We start from the raw sequence: 17950 nt of genomic DNA on the forward strand, positions 1-17950 counted from the left end.
ACTTTTATGCGATCGGTGTGGTGGAAGCCCACAGTCAGCTGCTTTGTGTGGTGCATTGTGAGAGTGACGCACACCAAAAGATAGTCTCCTGTGTGGATCTGTGCTCCTCACTCACTGTCTGAGACAGGTGTTTCTGTAGTTGCAATCCCCATTATGTTAACATTCACCACCACCCTGTGCTTGTGTGTACTGTTTGCTGTTGGTGAGTACCAAAATTGACTTGTAAGAGTGGTAGAAATGGGTCTGGGGTTAGTACAGTTGAGGACTTCGAATGTATCCCCATTTGTTATATTGTAAAGTGGACTCCCTTTACATGAATTCAAGTTATGTGCCGTTTTCCAGGATCACATGTACAGTATAAAGGGAGAGAAACTTGTATGCATACATATAATAAAAGTAAATTTCCTTGAACTTTCCTCCTTAACTTTTTAATGATAACTGTTTAATTCATTTGCTTGGCAAAGCAGCTCTGCAGTGTATTTTCTAACTGCTTTTGCAACATCTTTGAGTTCAAATTTGAGTACAAATTCTAAGAGTGCTCTTGCATTTTGCTTTACTGCATTATGTTCAACAAGTGTTAGTATGTAAACAGGTTTTTGGTTGGAGCCATATTGATCTAAGGACATAGGCAGGCAAGGTTCTTTGGGTAGATGTGATATGTTTCATTAGACCAATTGAGTAGCTGGAAAAAAGTTCTTAGCAAGCTTTTGGACACAGTCACCCTTCGTAAGTAAACGTCTACTTAAAACATAGTGCAGTGGGAGTGCTGTCGCTTTTGGAAGTCAGTGCTGTAGGTTGAGTCTGTCTTCAGATTATTGATGCTCACATCATTCAGAAGTATAGGTTGTAGTCATGTTGGTCTAAGGACATAGGCAGACAAGGTTCTTTGGGTAAATCTGATATCCTTTATTAGATCAACTAAATAGTTGGAAAAAAAATTTCTTAGCAAGCTTTCAGGTTTAACAATCCTTTGTCAGACTGAGGAAGTCTCTGCAGTTGGTTTGTGCTGTTCCTGGACGGCACGAACAGTAAAGAAGCTAGAGACTGGTCTACATGCAAGAAAGCCAGTTAGTGAAGATGTAAATTGAGGAGTCAGTGGGTGAGAGAAAGGCTAGTGGGGTGTGGGGAAGAGGAATGAATGTAGAAATTAGAATACATATGCATAATTTGCATAGCACCTGAAGATTTTCAACCAAAAGCCAGCTGCTGTAAGAATGCATTTTCAAAGTAATTTACAAAAAAATTGAAAATGAAAGCTGAATTCCCCAGAGAGAGAACTTTCCCTTTTGATTTCTTAGCAAAATGACAAATAACGAAATAAGCAACATTTTAAATTGGGAAGGCAACAAATTGACAATAGTAAGACCAAGGAAGCCGGATTGCTCAGAGAAACAATCAGTAACATTAAGCAATGTTCAAGATCTCTCATTAAAGTTGGACCAATCAACTTAAGGACTGTAATTTATCCAAGTAGAAGGGCATTCCCACAGTTAGTATCCATTTTTCTTGTAAAACTTGGCTCGTTCAGCTACATCATTGGCATAATCATTGTGGGTTGTGCCAATATCCATTCCTTGATAGGTCTGTACATTTCGAGGTCCTGCATTGTAGGCAGAAATCCCACCTGAAACAAAGCATCAGAAGTGTAAACACAGACAACAAACTAAACATTCTCTCTTAGTTTGTAAGAGCTTTTGGAAATGTCTGAATTGCTCTCTTACTGTGTGTATCTGATTAGACTGAGGTTGTGTGAACATGTATAAAATCCTAAATTCACTCAAAAATCAGGATTTGATGGTTTTACATTCACAGATACCAGTAGCTGTGTGAAAATATAGCATGTATTTGGCTAACCATGTCCAAACAGGAGGCCTCATTCTTCATCCCACACCCACACTTAATGAATGAAGACCCAATAACCTTGTCACAGTCATTTTCAGGGCTGAATGAAAACTATGGTAGGTGAATGTTAAAACACAAGCATGGATTTCATTCTCCTCCTCTTTCTGAATCTCTGCCAGCATGTTGCAGTGTATCATAAACACCTGAGCTAGCTGTAAGTGAGCTAACCTAGATATTAGAATCAGTCTAGATTTAGCAGCACAGAGCTCACCACTGGAGGCTAATTTTCTCTGTTCCATCTTTCATGTTAACCTGCACAATCTTGTAATTCTCTTGAGATCTTTCTATAGTTTTCAAAAAGACTGCATGTCTACAGAAATTCAGAATGACATGCTGGCACTGTTTCAATAAATACCAAACTTCTTATCTTCAATGGCTTCAGGATAGTTTCATGGCTGCTTCTACATGAGATGCTGACTGTGCAATCATTTAGTACTTGTATGAACAAGTACTAAATGCCTTCACAGTAACCAGAGCTACTGTGATGTAGCGTCACCAGATGGCTTTTTTTGTGATGCTGACCATGCAGTAGCTCATTACTACTGCACAGTAGAGTTGCATCATGTTTCCTGCCATATGACACTACTGCAGAGTTGTCACAGGCTACTGTGGACTCAGCATCTCATGTAGACACAGACATGGCCAAATAATTGAGGCCCAAATAACAACATAAAGGGTGCATCTAGACATTCATTAATGCACTTTAGGTAATGCACATTAAATTAGTACCTTCATTGTGAAGTACTAGAAAAAGGCACATAAGTCTATTTTCATGCACATTAGTTAAAGAGCACAGTTTTTTTGTGATGCTTCAATGCATATTAAATTAGGTTAATGCACATTAAAGCAGATGTATATACAGGATTTCTTTTTGGATGTAACTATTCCCCTGCAGTGTTGGAAACTCAAACCTAATATTGTGCTAAAGAAAGGGAAAACCAATGTGAAACAGATGTATTTAGTTTCACTGTCCAAGCTCTGGGAAATCAGGAAGCAGAAGAATTGCATCAATGGTGAAAATTATGAGAGATTCTTGCAGAAGTTCAGTAACACAAGATATTTAATAGGATATGTGTCTTAGAATTTCCCTTGTCTCATAGCCTGAATATATTCCATACTTCACCTTTCAGCTGTTGTTCTTTAGTCCACCTTGGGAACTTTCTCTGGATTTCCTTAATCATACCCACAAGGATTTGTGTGCCCTGGATGAGATGAGCCTCAGAGTTCCATGCCCCAGTGGGTTTATGATACCTCTTATCAACCTAGAAGAAACCAAGGAAACATTACTACTCTAAGGTAAAAGATGATGGGCTAAATCTTGTATGCAACCAAGTACCTATGTAACCTTGTAACTACAATTTTGGCCTTTACATGCAGTTTTCATTCTATGTAACTGCACCCCCCTGCATTTCCCTTCTGAATAGGCTTATTAGGCTTCATTAAGTTTGCATAAGTGCCGGAAATAGAAATGCCTGGCACCTATATAATGTCTATTAAGTCCAAAGCTTTCGTTAGAGTAAAACTATGACTAGTGGGTGTTTGATGCTGCAGGAGGGTCCTGCCACCTAAGAGCCTGCTAGGTTCTAAGCTGCTGGTCACCTAGAGGGAATTTGAAGCTATAGGTTTCTGTTTCTTAATAACATGGTTTAATCACCAGGCCATGGGCTAGGCATTGCTAACCGCTCCCCTCCTGAAATTAGCCCACCAAACAATGCATTTAATATTCACTGGGTAATGCCAATCAACAGGAATGGAATTGTTTCTGTCCCAATGGCAGAGTGATCAGGGCCAGAACTCAGGTCTCGCTGTGCCATGGTTAAGGCACTTTTCTGAGAAGCAGGAGATAGAGGCCCAAACCCTCTGGGTGATCAAAACCTTGAATCTAGAATGCCTCCCTACACAAGTGTTTTAATCACAAGGCTATTGGGCTAAAAGGTGAGAGGGGTTTGCTCCTCTGCATGAGTTCTGGCTAGCATGTGTATAGGATGATCCTGTTCTACCACAGGTAGAAATAGGATCTAAATTTAGCAGAAGTCCCAAGTATTGCAGTTAAGTAGCTATATTAGTGCCGCTTACACATGTAAAGGTGAGATAAGACTTACCCCAATAAGTTTAGGCAGTTTACTGCCCTTTCAACGGATTAAACTAGCTTTTATTGTGTCAACTCTTTGCCAGAATGCCCCGTGAGCTTCTCTGTAGAAGCTTCTAGCTTCTACTACTAGATATTGGCGGTGCTAACAGAAGGGGAACTGTGCTCAGAACCCAGAAGTTCACTTTTCCAAGTGAGGGCCCTAAACACTAAGCTGAAGTCATGCACCTCACATACTGTGACTTGGTGAATCTTGAATAGAGAATGCAATCCAGCCCCACCACACAATAGGCTGGAGGCTTAGGGGGTTAGGTTTGAAGGTGGCAAAGGTTTGAATCCCCCGCAGCAGAAGTGGGAATTACGCTCACATCATGGGGGAGCGCTCTAACTACTAAATTGTATGTAAAAGGGGCCACATCCTTTCCAATCCTTCCCTTTTGTGCTTTAAATGAAAATGCAGCTGTCACTGCCTCATAGGTAAACATGCTATGAGGATTCTTCCTAGATTGGGTGGAGGTAGGTGGAGGTAAGTCTATCTGTTAGGTACCAGTAGACAATGGCACCTGTGTAGCCCACAGAGGGGTGCTGCTGCCCTCACCCTGCCCCAGCCTTGCTCCTGAGAGGCGGTGGTGTGGGGTGGTAGGTAATGGCACTCCATCCCCACCCATTCATGTGAATCCCCTAGGGCCTTCCCAAGTACCCACGGGGATACACAGACCCCCGGTTGACAACCCCTGCACTAGACAATGGGGGTAAGATGGGCACTGAGGTGCTCAGCCCTGTTGAGATTAAAGTGTTTGTGGGCACACACAGAAGCTGAATATTACATGTCTCAGGACCTTTTAAAATCAAACCTTGAGGTACTGCATGGGAGAGGGTGTTTCAGTACAGAATTCCATACACATTTAAACATGCTGCCACTGCGACCAGGGAATTCGGAAAGTAATGGAAAAGATCAAATATAAACTTACTATGATGAGAATGCAGACTCACCTAGTTCCTTAATGTGAGGCTTTCCCCTTCACAAATGTTGCCACAAGAGAATGGACTTTCTGGGTGGTAGGGTAAAATGCACAGCCTCTTAGAAGGTTAAAAGACAGTCCCTAACACAGTGGTTTTCAACCTTTGTTCACTTGCAGACCCCTAAAAAATGGAGGTGGGGACCCCTTTGGAAATTTCAAATAAAGGTACTGACCCCTTTGAATTGTAAGAGTGGGTATTCACATACTTTTGACTACTAGTAATCTTTTGTGGACCCCTTAGATATAGTTTGCGGATCACAGGCTGAAAAACACTATCCAAACAGAAGTCAACATGCTAAAGAAGCTTGCTCGCTGATTTCAGTTGTCCTGTGTGCTAGTCAACATGGTGCTGCTGCAAACCTAGTTTATTTTAATGGTATGGACATCAGGAGTAGCTGCACTATTGAGAAATAAGGCTGTCTTCTTGCCTATAACACCCATTCATGCTATCTTGTTCTAAGATTGTTGTAAATTACTCACTTGCATCAAACCAAAGGCATTTCCCCCGTCACCCCAGCCATTAGCATCTAGGGCAGCTCCTGCATGTGACTCTCTAGAGATGATGCCAGCAATCACAGCTGGATCCACACACTGTTTTCTGCCAGCACTTTTAATGATGTCTTTATATTTATTCATTCTGGTTAGATCCTTCTCAGCAATCTTTTGAGAAGCTGGAACTCCTGTACAAGTAAAGGTTTTCATTATTTAATTTCAGAACTATTTGTCACCCTAGGTAGACACTGTGTGAGTTAGGTTGTGCATTTTAACTTATGAATCATGTATATAGTATCAAGGTGAAAAAGACACGTGACTTGAAATGATATGGAAAACATTGGTGCTTATCCGTATTGTTGGAGTCAAGGAAGAATGGGTATGGATTTGCTGGGGCAGTGAAGGGGAATTGTGCACTGTCTTAGTGGAGGAACAGACAGCACCTGGGACCCTCTAGGCAAGGATCTTGTCTGCAGACAGAAGGATGAAGCAGAAGTATGGAGGTTCAGAGTTGAAAGGGGGACCCAAAGTCAAACAAATTGTGTTTTTTTACACCCCCAAGAGACATATCTGTGGTAGAGGGAGTAGTAGTCCTCATACTTGCATTTTCTACTCCTTTTCTCTTTTGAAGCCTCAACATCAGCCCATCCTGCACTTAGAGAAAATCCTATAGGGGTGAAATTACACATTACACTAAAACCATACTAAATCTGTGGAGTGCTAATTAGTATCAAAGTTAGAATGTGCTGAAGTTACCCTAACACAAGCTAAGGAGGGTGCTTAGCACAAGTTAATCATCTTTAATGTGTGGACACTTGTGTTTTAAGTGTCCTTAGTATGGTTTAAGTGTAATGTGTAACTTCACCCCTAGTTGAGCGAAGTCTGTGTTTTAAATCCTACTATATTTTTGAAACAATCAGAATAAGGTATTCCTTCAAGTTTACTAGCAGTGCTGGTACTGACAGCAGTGCTCAGGAATGGCTAAGTAAGAGATGGGAAACCAGGAATCTCTCAGTCAGCTCCATTGTTGATTTACTGCACAGCTTTGGAGTGGTCTCTTTGGCCGAATTTTAAAATTCAGGACCACCTAGAGCTAGGCCTTCTGAGGTTTATAGCCATCCCAGCACTTATGACTTCAATTTAAGGTCTGATTGCTTCAAAAACATATAGAAGGATCAGAACCTGCTAATATAAAAATGGATTCCTTACTTTCTGGATTAAAATGATCATTCATTTGACTTGTCTAATGCCAACGGAGCAACACCATTTTGGTAGTTGTCTGATAAGTGAAAACAAAATAGGATTATTTTTGCTGGAGGGATGTTATAAGTACGGTGACCATAATAATTTGAGGGAAATCTGGGATGGGGCGGGGGGGGAGAGCGGCTAGGGTCAGGATTGGGAAGGACAATGCATGCATGCCCTCTTCCCCCCACCCCTGTAGCTTCCAAGAGCTGGGCTGGGCAGGACACCCCCCCCCCCCCCTCAAATACAGATGCCCTGACCCCCCTGCCCCAAACCCATACATCCCAGGAGCAGGGCCAGGCAGGACACTGCTCTCCGCCAGTGCCCCCAAGCATCCCCGCCCCCCCGCACAAGCAACTCTGCTCACAGCCCAATGGAGTCTGGACCAGGGAGCAGCCTGTTGGCTGGGCTTCCTAGAGAAAACGGATTCAAAAGTGGCCTGGATTGGTAGAAACCCACCTGCACAAGCCCAGCTCCTGACCCAGGTGGGTTCCCAGCAATCTTGCTTCAAGTTTCTCCAATGGCTGAGATGCTGAGACAGCCTCTGAAATCTGGGATTGTCCTGGCTAATCCAGGACGTATGATTGATCGCTCTAGTTATGAGATTTAATCAATTAATCCCTTTTTCATTGCTTGGAAGAAATCAAGAGCTGTGGATTATAGTGATTACCTTGTATTCTAAACTGAGCCAGAAAACACAATCATACTCACCGCAGTATTTTAAGCCTTCTGCTTTTGCAGTTTGACAAGATGCCCCAGTGCTATCAACTCTGTTTATATCACCATAGCATCCAGACTGATTGGAAGTGTCTGAAGAGTTAGATAGAGAATTTTTACATTAAGGAGCTTTTGTGAGCAGAAGTAAAGGTAGGCAAATTCAGAGTCATTAACCGTACTCTTGTCAAGATGGAGTACTTTGTATTTCATAGGTTTTAGGGAGGTTGTCAGTCAGAAAGGACTGCCTCTACTGAGGGTGATACCCTTTTCAAAGAGATGGATCTTTCATTGTGTTCTCCAAGACCCAAGGGAGAAAAACATCGTGAGCTCTATGCCCAAGTGCCCATCACAGGACACATCCTGTCCCCATTCTGCAAGTGTCTCGCTAAGTACTATGAGCTCCATCATATGATGGATTCTAATTTGATTCCATTGACTGTTGAACTCATTCCCTATGTCCATGTACACAGCTAGGATTTGTGGAAATACCAATGAAACGTGTTAGGGTATGGAGAGCAAATGCAGGAAAGGTATCAGGAGTTATGGACTTTGCATGAAAAAAATGATACATGGTAACTGATCATGTGCCTTGAATTACCTCACAGTAAGAGTATTTTACCAGGTCAATTTACTCTTTAATCAGGCTAGGCTAGATTGACCCCATGTAGCTTTTACTTGCTGTAGGGTAATTGTGGGCACATGAGCAGCTGTTCTAGGCCTGGTGAACCTTCTTTAATCTGAGGGTTTGCTCATAACCTTAACATTTTATGTGTCCCCAAATCTCTTACTCAGTTGTCTTGGCAGCAAGTTTAGTGAACCAGAGGGAGCTCCAAACTCACCAATAAGGGCAGCTAGGCCCAAAATGATTAGTGTCAGATACATGGGGATGGTTGTTCCTGAGCACAGAAGAAAATCTGAAATCAAAAACAGCAAACGTGAAAAAGAAAGGTATTGAAATGTTCCCTAACTAAATTCAAATACAACATTTTCTGAACAATGGGGTATTTTTCCTGACCGAATGTGCACATACTGAAGTAGAAAGCAATTCTATGGCTTGGTGTATGGGTAGCCATGACAGAGACCACGATAATAGTTCTGCCTTTCCCTGACAAAGCATACAAAGAGTGCAGAAGAGAGAGGAGAGAATAGATGCAGAATCAAGCTTTCATAATGCAACCTTGTTGATATTCTAATTTCTCTTCCTATTTGTCTTCAAAACTATAATCTCCAGGAATATTTGATTTGGAATTACTATGATTAACTGTATTCAGAATTACCTGCAGCTGTTTCCCCTTCAAAATTATCAGAACCTTTAGCTTCTGCCAGGTCACCTACTACATACTGGCTGCATCTACATGAGATGCTGACTGTGCAGTAGCTTGTTACTACTGCACAGGTGTGTTGCATGGCACGAAGTGCGACATGATGGTACTGCACAGTAGTAATGAGCTACTGCACAGTCAGCATCACCTAAAAGCTGTTTGGCAACATTACTGTGCAGTAACTCCGGTTTCTACACAGTCATTTAGCACTTGTGTATGCAAGTGCTAAATAAGTGTGCAGTAGTGACTGCACAGTAAGCATCTCGTGTAGACATGGCCACTGTGATGGTGTTTATTATAGTTTATGCTATATCTGTGAGCAGGGGCAGGATATGATAACCTCCCACCATTTGTGTTAGCTCTTTCTAGCTCTAATTCTCCATTAAGCCTATTGTATCATTAAGAAATGCCTTATATGTTCAATAGTAGAGACTGCAGAATTTGGCCTTGGATTACTGCCTATTGAATTTTACCCATGTATAGATCAAGGAATAGATCATATTCTGAGTGAGCTATTCTTTATTTGCAAGGGAAAATACTTGGTTTTTGTTTAATAATAAACATTCCATTTGTAGTACTGTTGTGATAGTCATTGTGAATTCTGCTTGTGACAAGTGATATATCTGCTGAATATTTTATTTTAGATTCTACATCTTGTTTGGATGGGTGACTTCCTTTTTTTACTTTAATTTCTTACTTGCTTCCCTTCACTTTGTATTTTGGCCAAAGACTGATGTTTTGAAGAGCGTTGTATATACAAGAAGATCCTTCCCTATTTACTCTAAACATTAATGTGATCTCAGAGGATGAAATGTAATGTAACATTTTCTAATGAAAATAAAATCCACCCTGTGTCCTTGTGGAAGCTGGCATAGAGGAAAGTGATTCCACAATCCCACAGTTTGCTGTGACTCAGACTTCAAATCTCAACTATTTTTCATTGGGGTCTCTTTTCACATGTTCCTTTTGTTTCTGAGTCTCTTTCCTAAAAAAAAGCCTGTGGCATTGTAAAAAAATGAAGATAAAGAATTCCTGCAATGTTTTTTTCCAATCTTGTTCTGGTATCATAGACTCCTCTCCAGAGAGGCTCTGGGGACATGGGCTTGTTTTAAAGCACTTGAAGAGTTTTACTTAGCTCAGACACAGGAAGCTGACAATGAAAATGTGCCTCAGAAGTTTGAGAAGTCCTGCACTCCAGGGCTAGGGAAAGACATTAAAAAAGACAACCTGAATTGATTCAACCTTTGCAGGTTAGTTTAACCTGGCTAGGCTGAACTAGTTTCCAACCATTCAGACAGTCCATCTGGACTGAGGAAATTCGGGCACATTCCTGCAGTGGCTCAGGCTGGAAGCCAGGAAGTGCTAGAGCAGCCCTTTCTTCCCTTGCAGAGTTGAGCTGAGGAGGGTGTGGCCAGGTCCCAGCAGGAGGCTCTGATTAGGGAGGGGTGTGAACTCCCAGCCTGCCTGCAGTCCCAGGCTTTTCCCAGCTTGCTGCTGAAGGGGCAGGAGTGTTGCCAGCCCCCAGCTAGCACTGAGGCAAAGGTGGGGTGTGCAGTGCATGCATCTGTTGATGATACAGAGCTTTTTAGTCTCCCTCCCTGCTTCTGTATACTGCCTGCACTGCAGCAAACTGACAGGCAAGCTAGCCAGGGGTGTGGGGGCTGATAACAGTGTCACCCCATCTCAGTGTTTATCACTCTATGAAGAAAACAGAGGGACATTACCAGCTACCTGTTGATTCTGCCTGTTGATTCAGCATAGACCCAGAATGTGGTGTACTAGCTAATACACAGATACCTTCTCCACAAGGCAGAGGGGAGGGGGGAATTCCTGCTTAGCAGGGAGTGGTGAGGGGAGGGGGGATCAAACAGTTTTTCCAAGGAAGGACCTGTTGAATAGCTCCAAAAAGCCTGTCTGCCTCTGTCGTCTCCCATAGCATGAACTGTAGCCAGCCTGTGGTCTGCTAGATGAGGTGTCTGTGAGGGGGAGAATGCTTGCTTAGCAGGGGGTGTGGCGGGGAGCAGGGGAGCAGAAGACAGGCAGATGCCTGCAGAGACTGCTGAGCTCCAGTGAGGCAGCAGAGGGGAGGGGCCAGCCCTGCTATGGAGCAGAGCCCCACCCAGCCAGAGAGCATGATGGGATGATGGAGGACTCTGATTTATCTTAAACCAGCAAGGAGTCTGGGACAGACATTGCATAAACTGATTTGAGCCAAATCAGATACTACATTCAATCAGGTTTATGTCAAACCAGTTTCAGCCATTTTCAAACTGGTTTATCTACACTGAACATCTGTTTTGTTACAGCTTTAAACCAGTTTCTGATCACTTAAACCGGTTTATGTGTAATGTCTGTCCCTAGCCCATGTGAAAATGATAATGTGAGAGATGTTTATAAATAGTACCAAGAAGGTAAAAATACACTGATCTGAGAACAAAGGACCTATCCTGCAATTTTAGGACCTGACTAACTGAATCCTAAAGACAGTGATTTGTTTCTTTGAGAAAAATCTCAGAGAAGGGTTGTGCAAATCCCAGAATTATAGCCTTTGAGAAAAGCAACTAGAGTGAGCAAAGGAAGTCACCCATCCAAACAAGATGCAGAATCTAAACTACTATAAAAAGGATATCCTGAGGAGAAAGGGCATTAGACCTGAAAGCCAGAGGCTCCAGCAAAAAAAAAGAACTGTTTCTGTCCACCAGCAAAATCCAGAATAATGTCGAGCACAGGAAAAAGAGCAAAGTAGGCATAGACTTCTTTGGCCCCAATTCAGCTCCATTTAAAAAAAATGATTAGTAGAGGGCCCTCCAAAGACAGACAGAGGAGAATACAAAATCTGTATATGAAAGTCAAACAACATGGCTTTAGAAAAAAAAAGAAAAATCAGACAAGCTAAGCAGTTGCCATGACAATAATGCTACTTACATTCTTCTACTGAAAGAAGAAAGGTGCTGGTGGGCTGGCCGTCAAGTAGTCAGCACTGGAATGTTTTCTGCCTCTCCCAAAAGCTGTGGCACAAGTTTGCATGTATTTGTACCTGCTTGCCCTCTTTTTGCTGCAATTGTCAACTCCTTTACTTCCCTATTTTACCCCCCAAATATTCAAAACACCTCTTCTGCATAGGATTGTGGTTTATTATGCCATCCTTGCTTAACTGGTTTATAACTGACAGTTGAAGGTTGACTAAACATCCTGTATTTATGCTAAGGCCCACTAGGTTTCAGACCTTACTCCGGCCAGCTTTCTACATGTAGCAGCATTACGAATGGACCCACCTGAAGGAATAGGAAGGGCTGCCCTGCAGAGGGGCAGAGTGCGAAGAGACAGAGTTTGTCCCAGTAGGACAGGGGTAGGCAAAATGCAGCCTGGGAGCTGGATGTGGCCTGCCAGGGCATTCAATCCAGCCTGTGGGGCCCCTAAAAAAATTTAGAAACTTAATATTTATCTGCCCTGGGTTGCCTGTCATGCGGCCTGTCATGCGGCCCTAGATGGTTTCCCACAACTCAGTAAGCAGCCCTCTGCCCAAAATAATTGCCCACCCCTGCAGTAGGGACACCATTTGCCCTGAGAGTGAGTGAAGCTGCTTTGGAGGTAGCCCTCTCGGAAGTGGGAGGGGTGATGTAACCCCAGCAGGTTTGAATGAGACCTTAGCAGAAGCCCGGGAAGAGCCTTGGCCTGGGATTGGCTGAGAGGCTTGGTTAAAAGAGGGGAGCAGTTTTCCCAGGGTGGGGGAGAACAAAGGAGAGAGAGAGGGGGTGAGAGACAGGCTGGAGACCAGGAAAAGGATCTCCCTGTGGCTGCCCCGCCGAGAGCCCCTGGCAGAGCCCTGCAGAAGCAGCAGCCAGAGGCTGCATGGGGAGTGCTGTACTGTGTCCTTCTCCCTCCTTTCCCCCTGGGAGCCCTGCAGGGGCAGAACAAGAGAAGAGTGAGACTCCCAGCCTGGGAAGAGCCTCTTGCAAGCCCCTGTGTGGCTGGGTGAGCACAGCAGGGGAGGGGGATGCAGAGCCAGGGGGAGACCGTTGGAGACTGCCCTGGTTTTTCCCCCATGAGTGAGAAGGCCCTGGGGAGGGGCAGGCTCAGGTGCTGGAGGGAGCCCTGGGCTAGAGAGGCAGAGATTGCTCCAGCCACCAGAAGCCCTGGGGCAGGCAGGGCCCAAGGAGGGGCTGCATTTGCCAGGTGCCTTGAGGCTGTGCTGAGCAGGGGAACCTATTACAACCTGCAGCCCAGACACTGCTCTAGGGTGGCCATCATAGAGTCTGGTTGTCCTCTGTCCTCTATTGATACATAACTGAATGCCTTTATTCCTCTAGTTTTCTCTTGAAGAGAGAAATAGAGGACATAAAGGCATTGGGTTTTGTATCAATAAAGGACAGAAGATTGAGTAGCAGAAAACTAGAGTGTCTTGCTCCCTGCTGAGCCAGGGACGAGGGACTGGGCAGGAATCAGCTCTCTTGCAGGGACTGCAGGGGAGAGGCCACTACCTGCTGCATGGAGACCCCTGGAGCTCAGAGAGGGATGCCAGCAGCAGGGACCACCCATGGCTCCTGTGCTGGGACACAGACGCAGTCCTGCTCCCTCAGACACCCAGCCAGGGGCAGTGCACACAGGGTCCTCAGTACACAGTGTACAAGTTATAGACTGTGTAAATAAGTTCTTGATGGTTTATTAGTTGGAGTATCAATGTATTTATGTATTGGTTCCTTATTTATTGTGGGAAATTTGTATACCTTCCCCTAGTGTAATGTGTATCCAAGAAGCATTAACCCTTAAGCCACCATCGCCAGGTCATGCGGTCTAACGTTTTATTGCATTGGTTATATGTTACCTTGTAAATAATTAAATCCTGTTTTATAATGGTCTGCAAGGTTGTTTGATTATAAGGGGAGATCTTTGCTCAGAGACCCTGAAGCAGCTACACAGGGAGCTGAGCAGGGCCACCAGGTACCCCAGGATCCCACTGTTCAGGTGAGGGCACAAGTAGCATCGCACTCAGGGTTACATACATCATAAGCCTTGCTAGATCTCAGTTTTGAGTTACGGCCTTACTTTCTTCTTGTTATATTAAGCCTTCAGGTGCACCAGTGTAGACAATGAATCTTCCTTCCCTGACAGAGCCTTAATAGATGGTACTACACACAAGTAATTCTGCCTATCACTTGCGTTTTTGCTAGAGATGGTATACTTGGGGCAAAATACTGTCTGACAAAGGGCCAGAATCTAGTGTGCCTGGGTGTTCAAACAGTTTGCAGTAAAGTGCTAGTTTGGGCACATGACCACCAGTGCCCTTTCCCTACTCCAATCAAAAAGCAAAGCTGTAGAGTCACCTGATACTGATTATACATTAATAATACATGCCTGTACATAATTACTTGCACTAGAACAGTGGTTCTTAACATTTTTAAACTTGAGGCACCCCTTGAGCTAAAGAGCTGTGAAATAGGAGAAGAAACCAAAAGCCCTATTAGACAGCAAACTTCCTCTAAGAAAAGTTAGCTTCTTTAGTGGAACATCAAGACCATTAAAAAGGAGAGATGATCTTTAATGTTGGTGAAGTGAAGAACAATGGATCACTCTTCAACTGCTTGAAAAGTAATGTCAGAGCTGCTGCACTGAAGAGCAGGGATCAAAGCAGGGTGCTTCTATCTTGGGCAAAAGAAAATCAGCTTCCTTGCTTAATACACAATTCAGTTTTGGGGGGCTGATTTTGAGGAAAAGGTATGTTGTATCTGAGAAAATACAGTAAATTCAAATGGCTTGTCCAGTTTTCGTCAAAATCATTCACATTCAACCTAGTGATGGTCTGGAGAATTGCCAAAGTTCTGGAAGTTCAATATTTGAAAGTTAAAGTATATACTGACTTTATACTTATATACTGAGACAAACTGAGAAATCCCTTTAAGTTTGGTTGCCCAATTAAGGCTATGTCTACCACTAATGGCACAGCTGTCAGGCACAAGGTGTTGCACAGGTGATGTGCTGTAGGATGCTGTACCACCCATTGTGGACAGCAGGCACCTACTGCAGTCACTAGGGCACTGCAGTAGCTCTTGTTGCTGCCAGGAAGAGCCTCTGGGGCACGTGATCTGCAGATAGGAGAGGCAGAGTGGGGAATAGGATAGAACCCAGATACTTCACAGGCTAAAGTTCCAACTCCCTCAGTGAAGATAAGTGTTTGGGAAGTTTCCAGGGGTACACAGAGCTGCAGTCACACCATGAGACCACTGAGGTAATACAGCTTTTGACTATAGTTTTTAGTGCAAAGCACATTACTTTAGGGCTGTGAGAAACACCAACATTTTGTTTCGATGTCTGTTTCACCATTTCAAAGGGACAGCGTTTTGTTTTGTCATTTCATTTTGTTTCGAAGTACTGTCCCGTTTTGTTTTGTCGAAACTGTTTTGCTGTTTCAACTCGTTTTGACGTTTCGCCCATAGGCTATAATGGGGAATCATGAAAATACTTAAAACGTTGTCATTTCTTGCCTGACTCAGATGCAAATTGCAGGGATGGTAGCCCCTTCTGAGAGCATGAATCCTGCCAAACTTCAAGGAGATAGGTGCAGAGGTTTCTCAGAAACTGCACCTAAAAGTTTTGAAAGCAAAATTTGCCGGCTGTGGCAGCCTCCTGTCATCCAGCATGCAGAGCCAGGGGCTTGCACCCCTGGGAAGGCTGTGGGACTGTACTGGACTCCTCCTGGGAATGCAGGCCCCTGGATCTATGCGAGATGACAGGAGGCTGCTGCCTGGGACCATTGCTGGGTGCAGCCCACACCCAGTGCCAGGGAAGACAGGTGCTGCCGCTGACCCTGGGCAGCAGAAGCAGCCTCCTGTCATCCAGGTGCAGATCCAGAGGCCCGCAATCCTAGGAGGGCTGCAGGGTTGTGCTGGACTCTTCTGAGGGGTGTGGGTCCCTGGATCTGCATTGGATGACAGGAGGCTGCCACTGTTGCCTGGTACATGGAGCCCAGCGCTGGGCTCCATGGAGCTGAGCCCGGCAGCAGGAGGTGGAGCACAGCCCCAGCTCTGCCCACCTCTCACCACTGGGCTGTACTCCATGCGGCTCTGCAGCCCATGGAGCTCAGCCTGGTGGTGGGAGGTGGGCAGAGGTGGGGCTGCACTCTGCCACCTGCCACCAGGCTGAGCTCCGAGCAGCTCCACAGCCCCATGGAGTTCAGCCCAGCAGCAGAAGGTGGAGCACAGCCCTGGCTCTGCCTGTCTCCTGCCTCTGGGCTTTGCTGAGGCGGGCGGAGCTAGGGCTGTGCTACACCTCCTGCCACCAGACTGAGCTCTGAGTGGCTCTGCAGCCCCATGGTGCTCATCCTGGTGTTGGGAGGCAGAGCTCATCCCAGTGGCGGTTTCTCAGAAATTGCACCTCAAAGTTTTGAAAGCAAAATTTGCTGGCAGCGGCAGCCTCCTGTCATCTGTGCACAGATCTGGGGCCCCACACCCCAAGGAGGGCTGCGGGGCTGTGCTGGACTTCTCTCAGGCGTGCAGGCCCCTGGACCTGTGCCGGATGACAGGAGGCTGCCACTGCCACTTGGGACTGGTGCTGGGCATAGCCCACACCCAGTACTGGGCTCCATGGAGCTCATCCCAGTGGCAGGAGGTGGAGCACAGCTCTAGCTCTGCCTGCCTCCTGCCGCCGAGCTGAACTCCGAGTGACTCCACAGCCCCATGGAGCTCAGCCTCCTGCCACTGGGCCCAGCACTGGTCCCAGGCAGCAGCAGCAGCCTCCTGTCATCAAGCGCAGATCCAGGGGCCTGCACCCCTGGGAGGAGACTGGTACAGCCCTGCAGTCCTCCCAGGGGTATGGGCCTCCGGATCAGTACCCGATGACAGGCAGCTGCCTCTGCTGCCTGGAGCCAGTGGCAGCATCTGTCTTCCTCAGTGCTGGGTGCGGGGCTGCACCCAGTGATGGTCCCAGGCAACAGCGGCAGCCTCCTGTCTTCCGGCGCAGATCCGGAGGCCTCCGTTATATTTGCTAACAATCTGGAACTGTCTAAAGCTCCATCTCTTCCCATGTTCTGTCACCCACTTCTGTTATGCAATTGAAGTCCCCCACTATTATCTGTAGTCTTCTTCCAATCATGTAAACTGCTAGCTTTCTAAGCAGAGCCTTCCTCAGCTCCCATTGTGCTTGTTTAGTTTCTTCTTTCCCTCCTTCCCCTAACTCCATGTCTGTGTAAACTGCTGTTCCCTGCTCCCCTTCTTTTTCTTCTGTTTCTTCTTGTGCCACCGCAGTCACAGATATCTTTCCCCATTCCTCCCTCCTGTGGAATCTCCTCTACCATTCCTGTCTCTGTCTCGGCCCCCTTTTCTCCCACAGTTTCCCTTTCTGATTGTTGCTGTTCCTCAGGGGGTCTAACTTTGCTTGCATATGCTTTGGGACACCTGCAGTATAACTGATCCACCCCACCACATCTATTGCATTTTAGGGTCTCTTGGCACTCTGCTCTATGCTCCTTCCCTTCACACCAGAACACATTGTTAGGAGGCATTTTGCAGATAAGTGCCCCACCTTTCTGCATTTGCTGCATTTTTGTAGTTGTCCAAAATAATTTATGAATCCCCAGTGTGCTCCCACCTGGATCACAGATAGGAGGTGTGCCACCTCCATTTTTAACACTACATACACCTGCCATGCCCCTGTCCAGATACCATATTTGTCCCATACTTTGTTCACCCACGTTACCCTTTGGCAGTACATTTCCATCCACCTTCTTATGTTGTCCTTGTGTATCAAATATGGATACAATCTAACTATAATCACCCTTTCTCTTGTTATTTCACCTATGGTGAATCTGATCCCTTTTAATTCTTCTGTCCCACTTTCCTCTGCATATTTCTTCCAAAAGTTCTTATACCCTTCTCCACTCCAGAACGTGAAAATCCATGCCTTCCAGTTTTGGTGTGTAATCAGGGTTTTTAGGTGCTCTGCCTGCAACCCCAACATCCCAAACAGTATCTTTTCCAAAACGCCATATTTGCTCATCTCTGGTCTTGTCTCTATTTTGTTGCTGACAGCTACCACTTTTACCAGCAGCCTTCGATCACTACTGAAGTCCCTCATTTCATTTTTCATGTCTTCTTGCCATACCACTCCTGGTGGGCCAGAAGTGTCTAAACCTGCCGCATGTCATTCCTCCTCTCCTGTCATCCCTC

At 45.2% G+C, this 17950-nt stretch overlaps 1 protein-coding gene across 1 annotated transcript; it reads right to left on the minus strand.

Annotated features, from left to right (window-relative positions):
• Positions 1-891: 891 nt before the first annotated feature.
• LOC102562523 (lysozyme g) lies at positions 892-11823 on the minus strand. The gene is made up of 6 exons (XM_059720984.1): positions 11715-11823; positions 8307-8381; positions 7462-7560; positions 5494-5693; positions 3026-3164; positions 892-1624 (listed from the first exon to the last, which is right to left on the minus strand). The coding sequence occupies exons 2-6, from the start codon at positions 8347-8349 to the stop codon at positions 1491-1493; spliced, it is 615 nt and encodes a 204-aa protein (XP_059576967.1). The 5' UTR covers positions 8350-8381; positions 11715-11823; the 3' UTR covers positions 892-1490.
• Between the last annotated feature and the right edge of the window lie 6127 nt (positions 11824-17950).

The sequence above is a fragment of the Alligator mississippiensis genome, chromosome 1, assembly GCF_030867095.1.
Source record: "Alligator mississippiensis isolate rAllMis1 chromosome 1, rAllMis1, whole genome shotgun sequence".
Classification (NCBI taxonomy): domain Eukaryota; kingdom Metazoa; phylum Chordata; order Crocodylia; family Alligatoridae; genus Alligator; species Alligator mississippiensis.

What these genes read in the sequence shown, in the direction of transcription:
- LOC102562523 (XM_059720984.1), bottom strand. Translation starts at nt 8,349, where the DNA reads ATGTATCTGACACTAATCATTTTGGGCCTAGCTGCCCTTATTG. An exon ending in GGGCCTAGCTGCCCTTATTG is followed by an intron (nt 7,561 to 8,306) that starts GTGAGTTTGGAG and finishes CTAACTCTTCAG; the next exon opens with ACACTTCCAATCAGTCTGGA. An exon ending in ATGCCTTTGGTTTGATGCAA is followed by an intron (nt 3,165 to 5,493) that starts GTGAGTAATTTA and finishes GGTTTCTTCTAG; the next exon opens with GTTGATAAGAGGTATCATAA.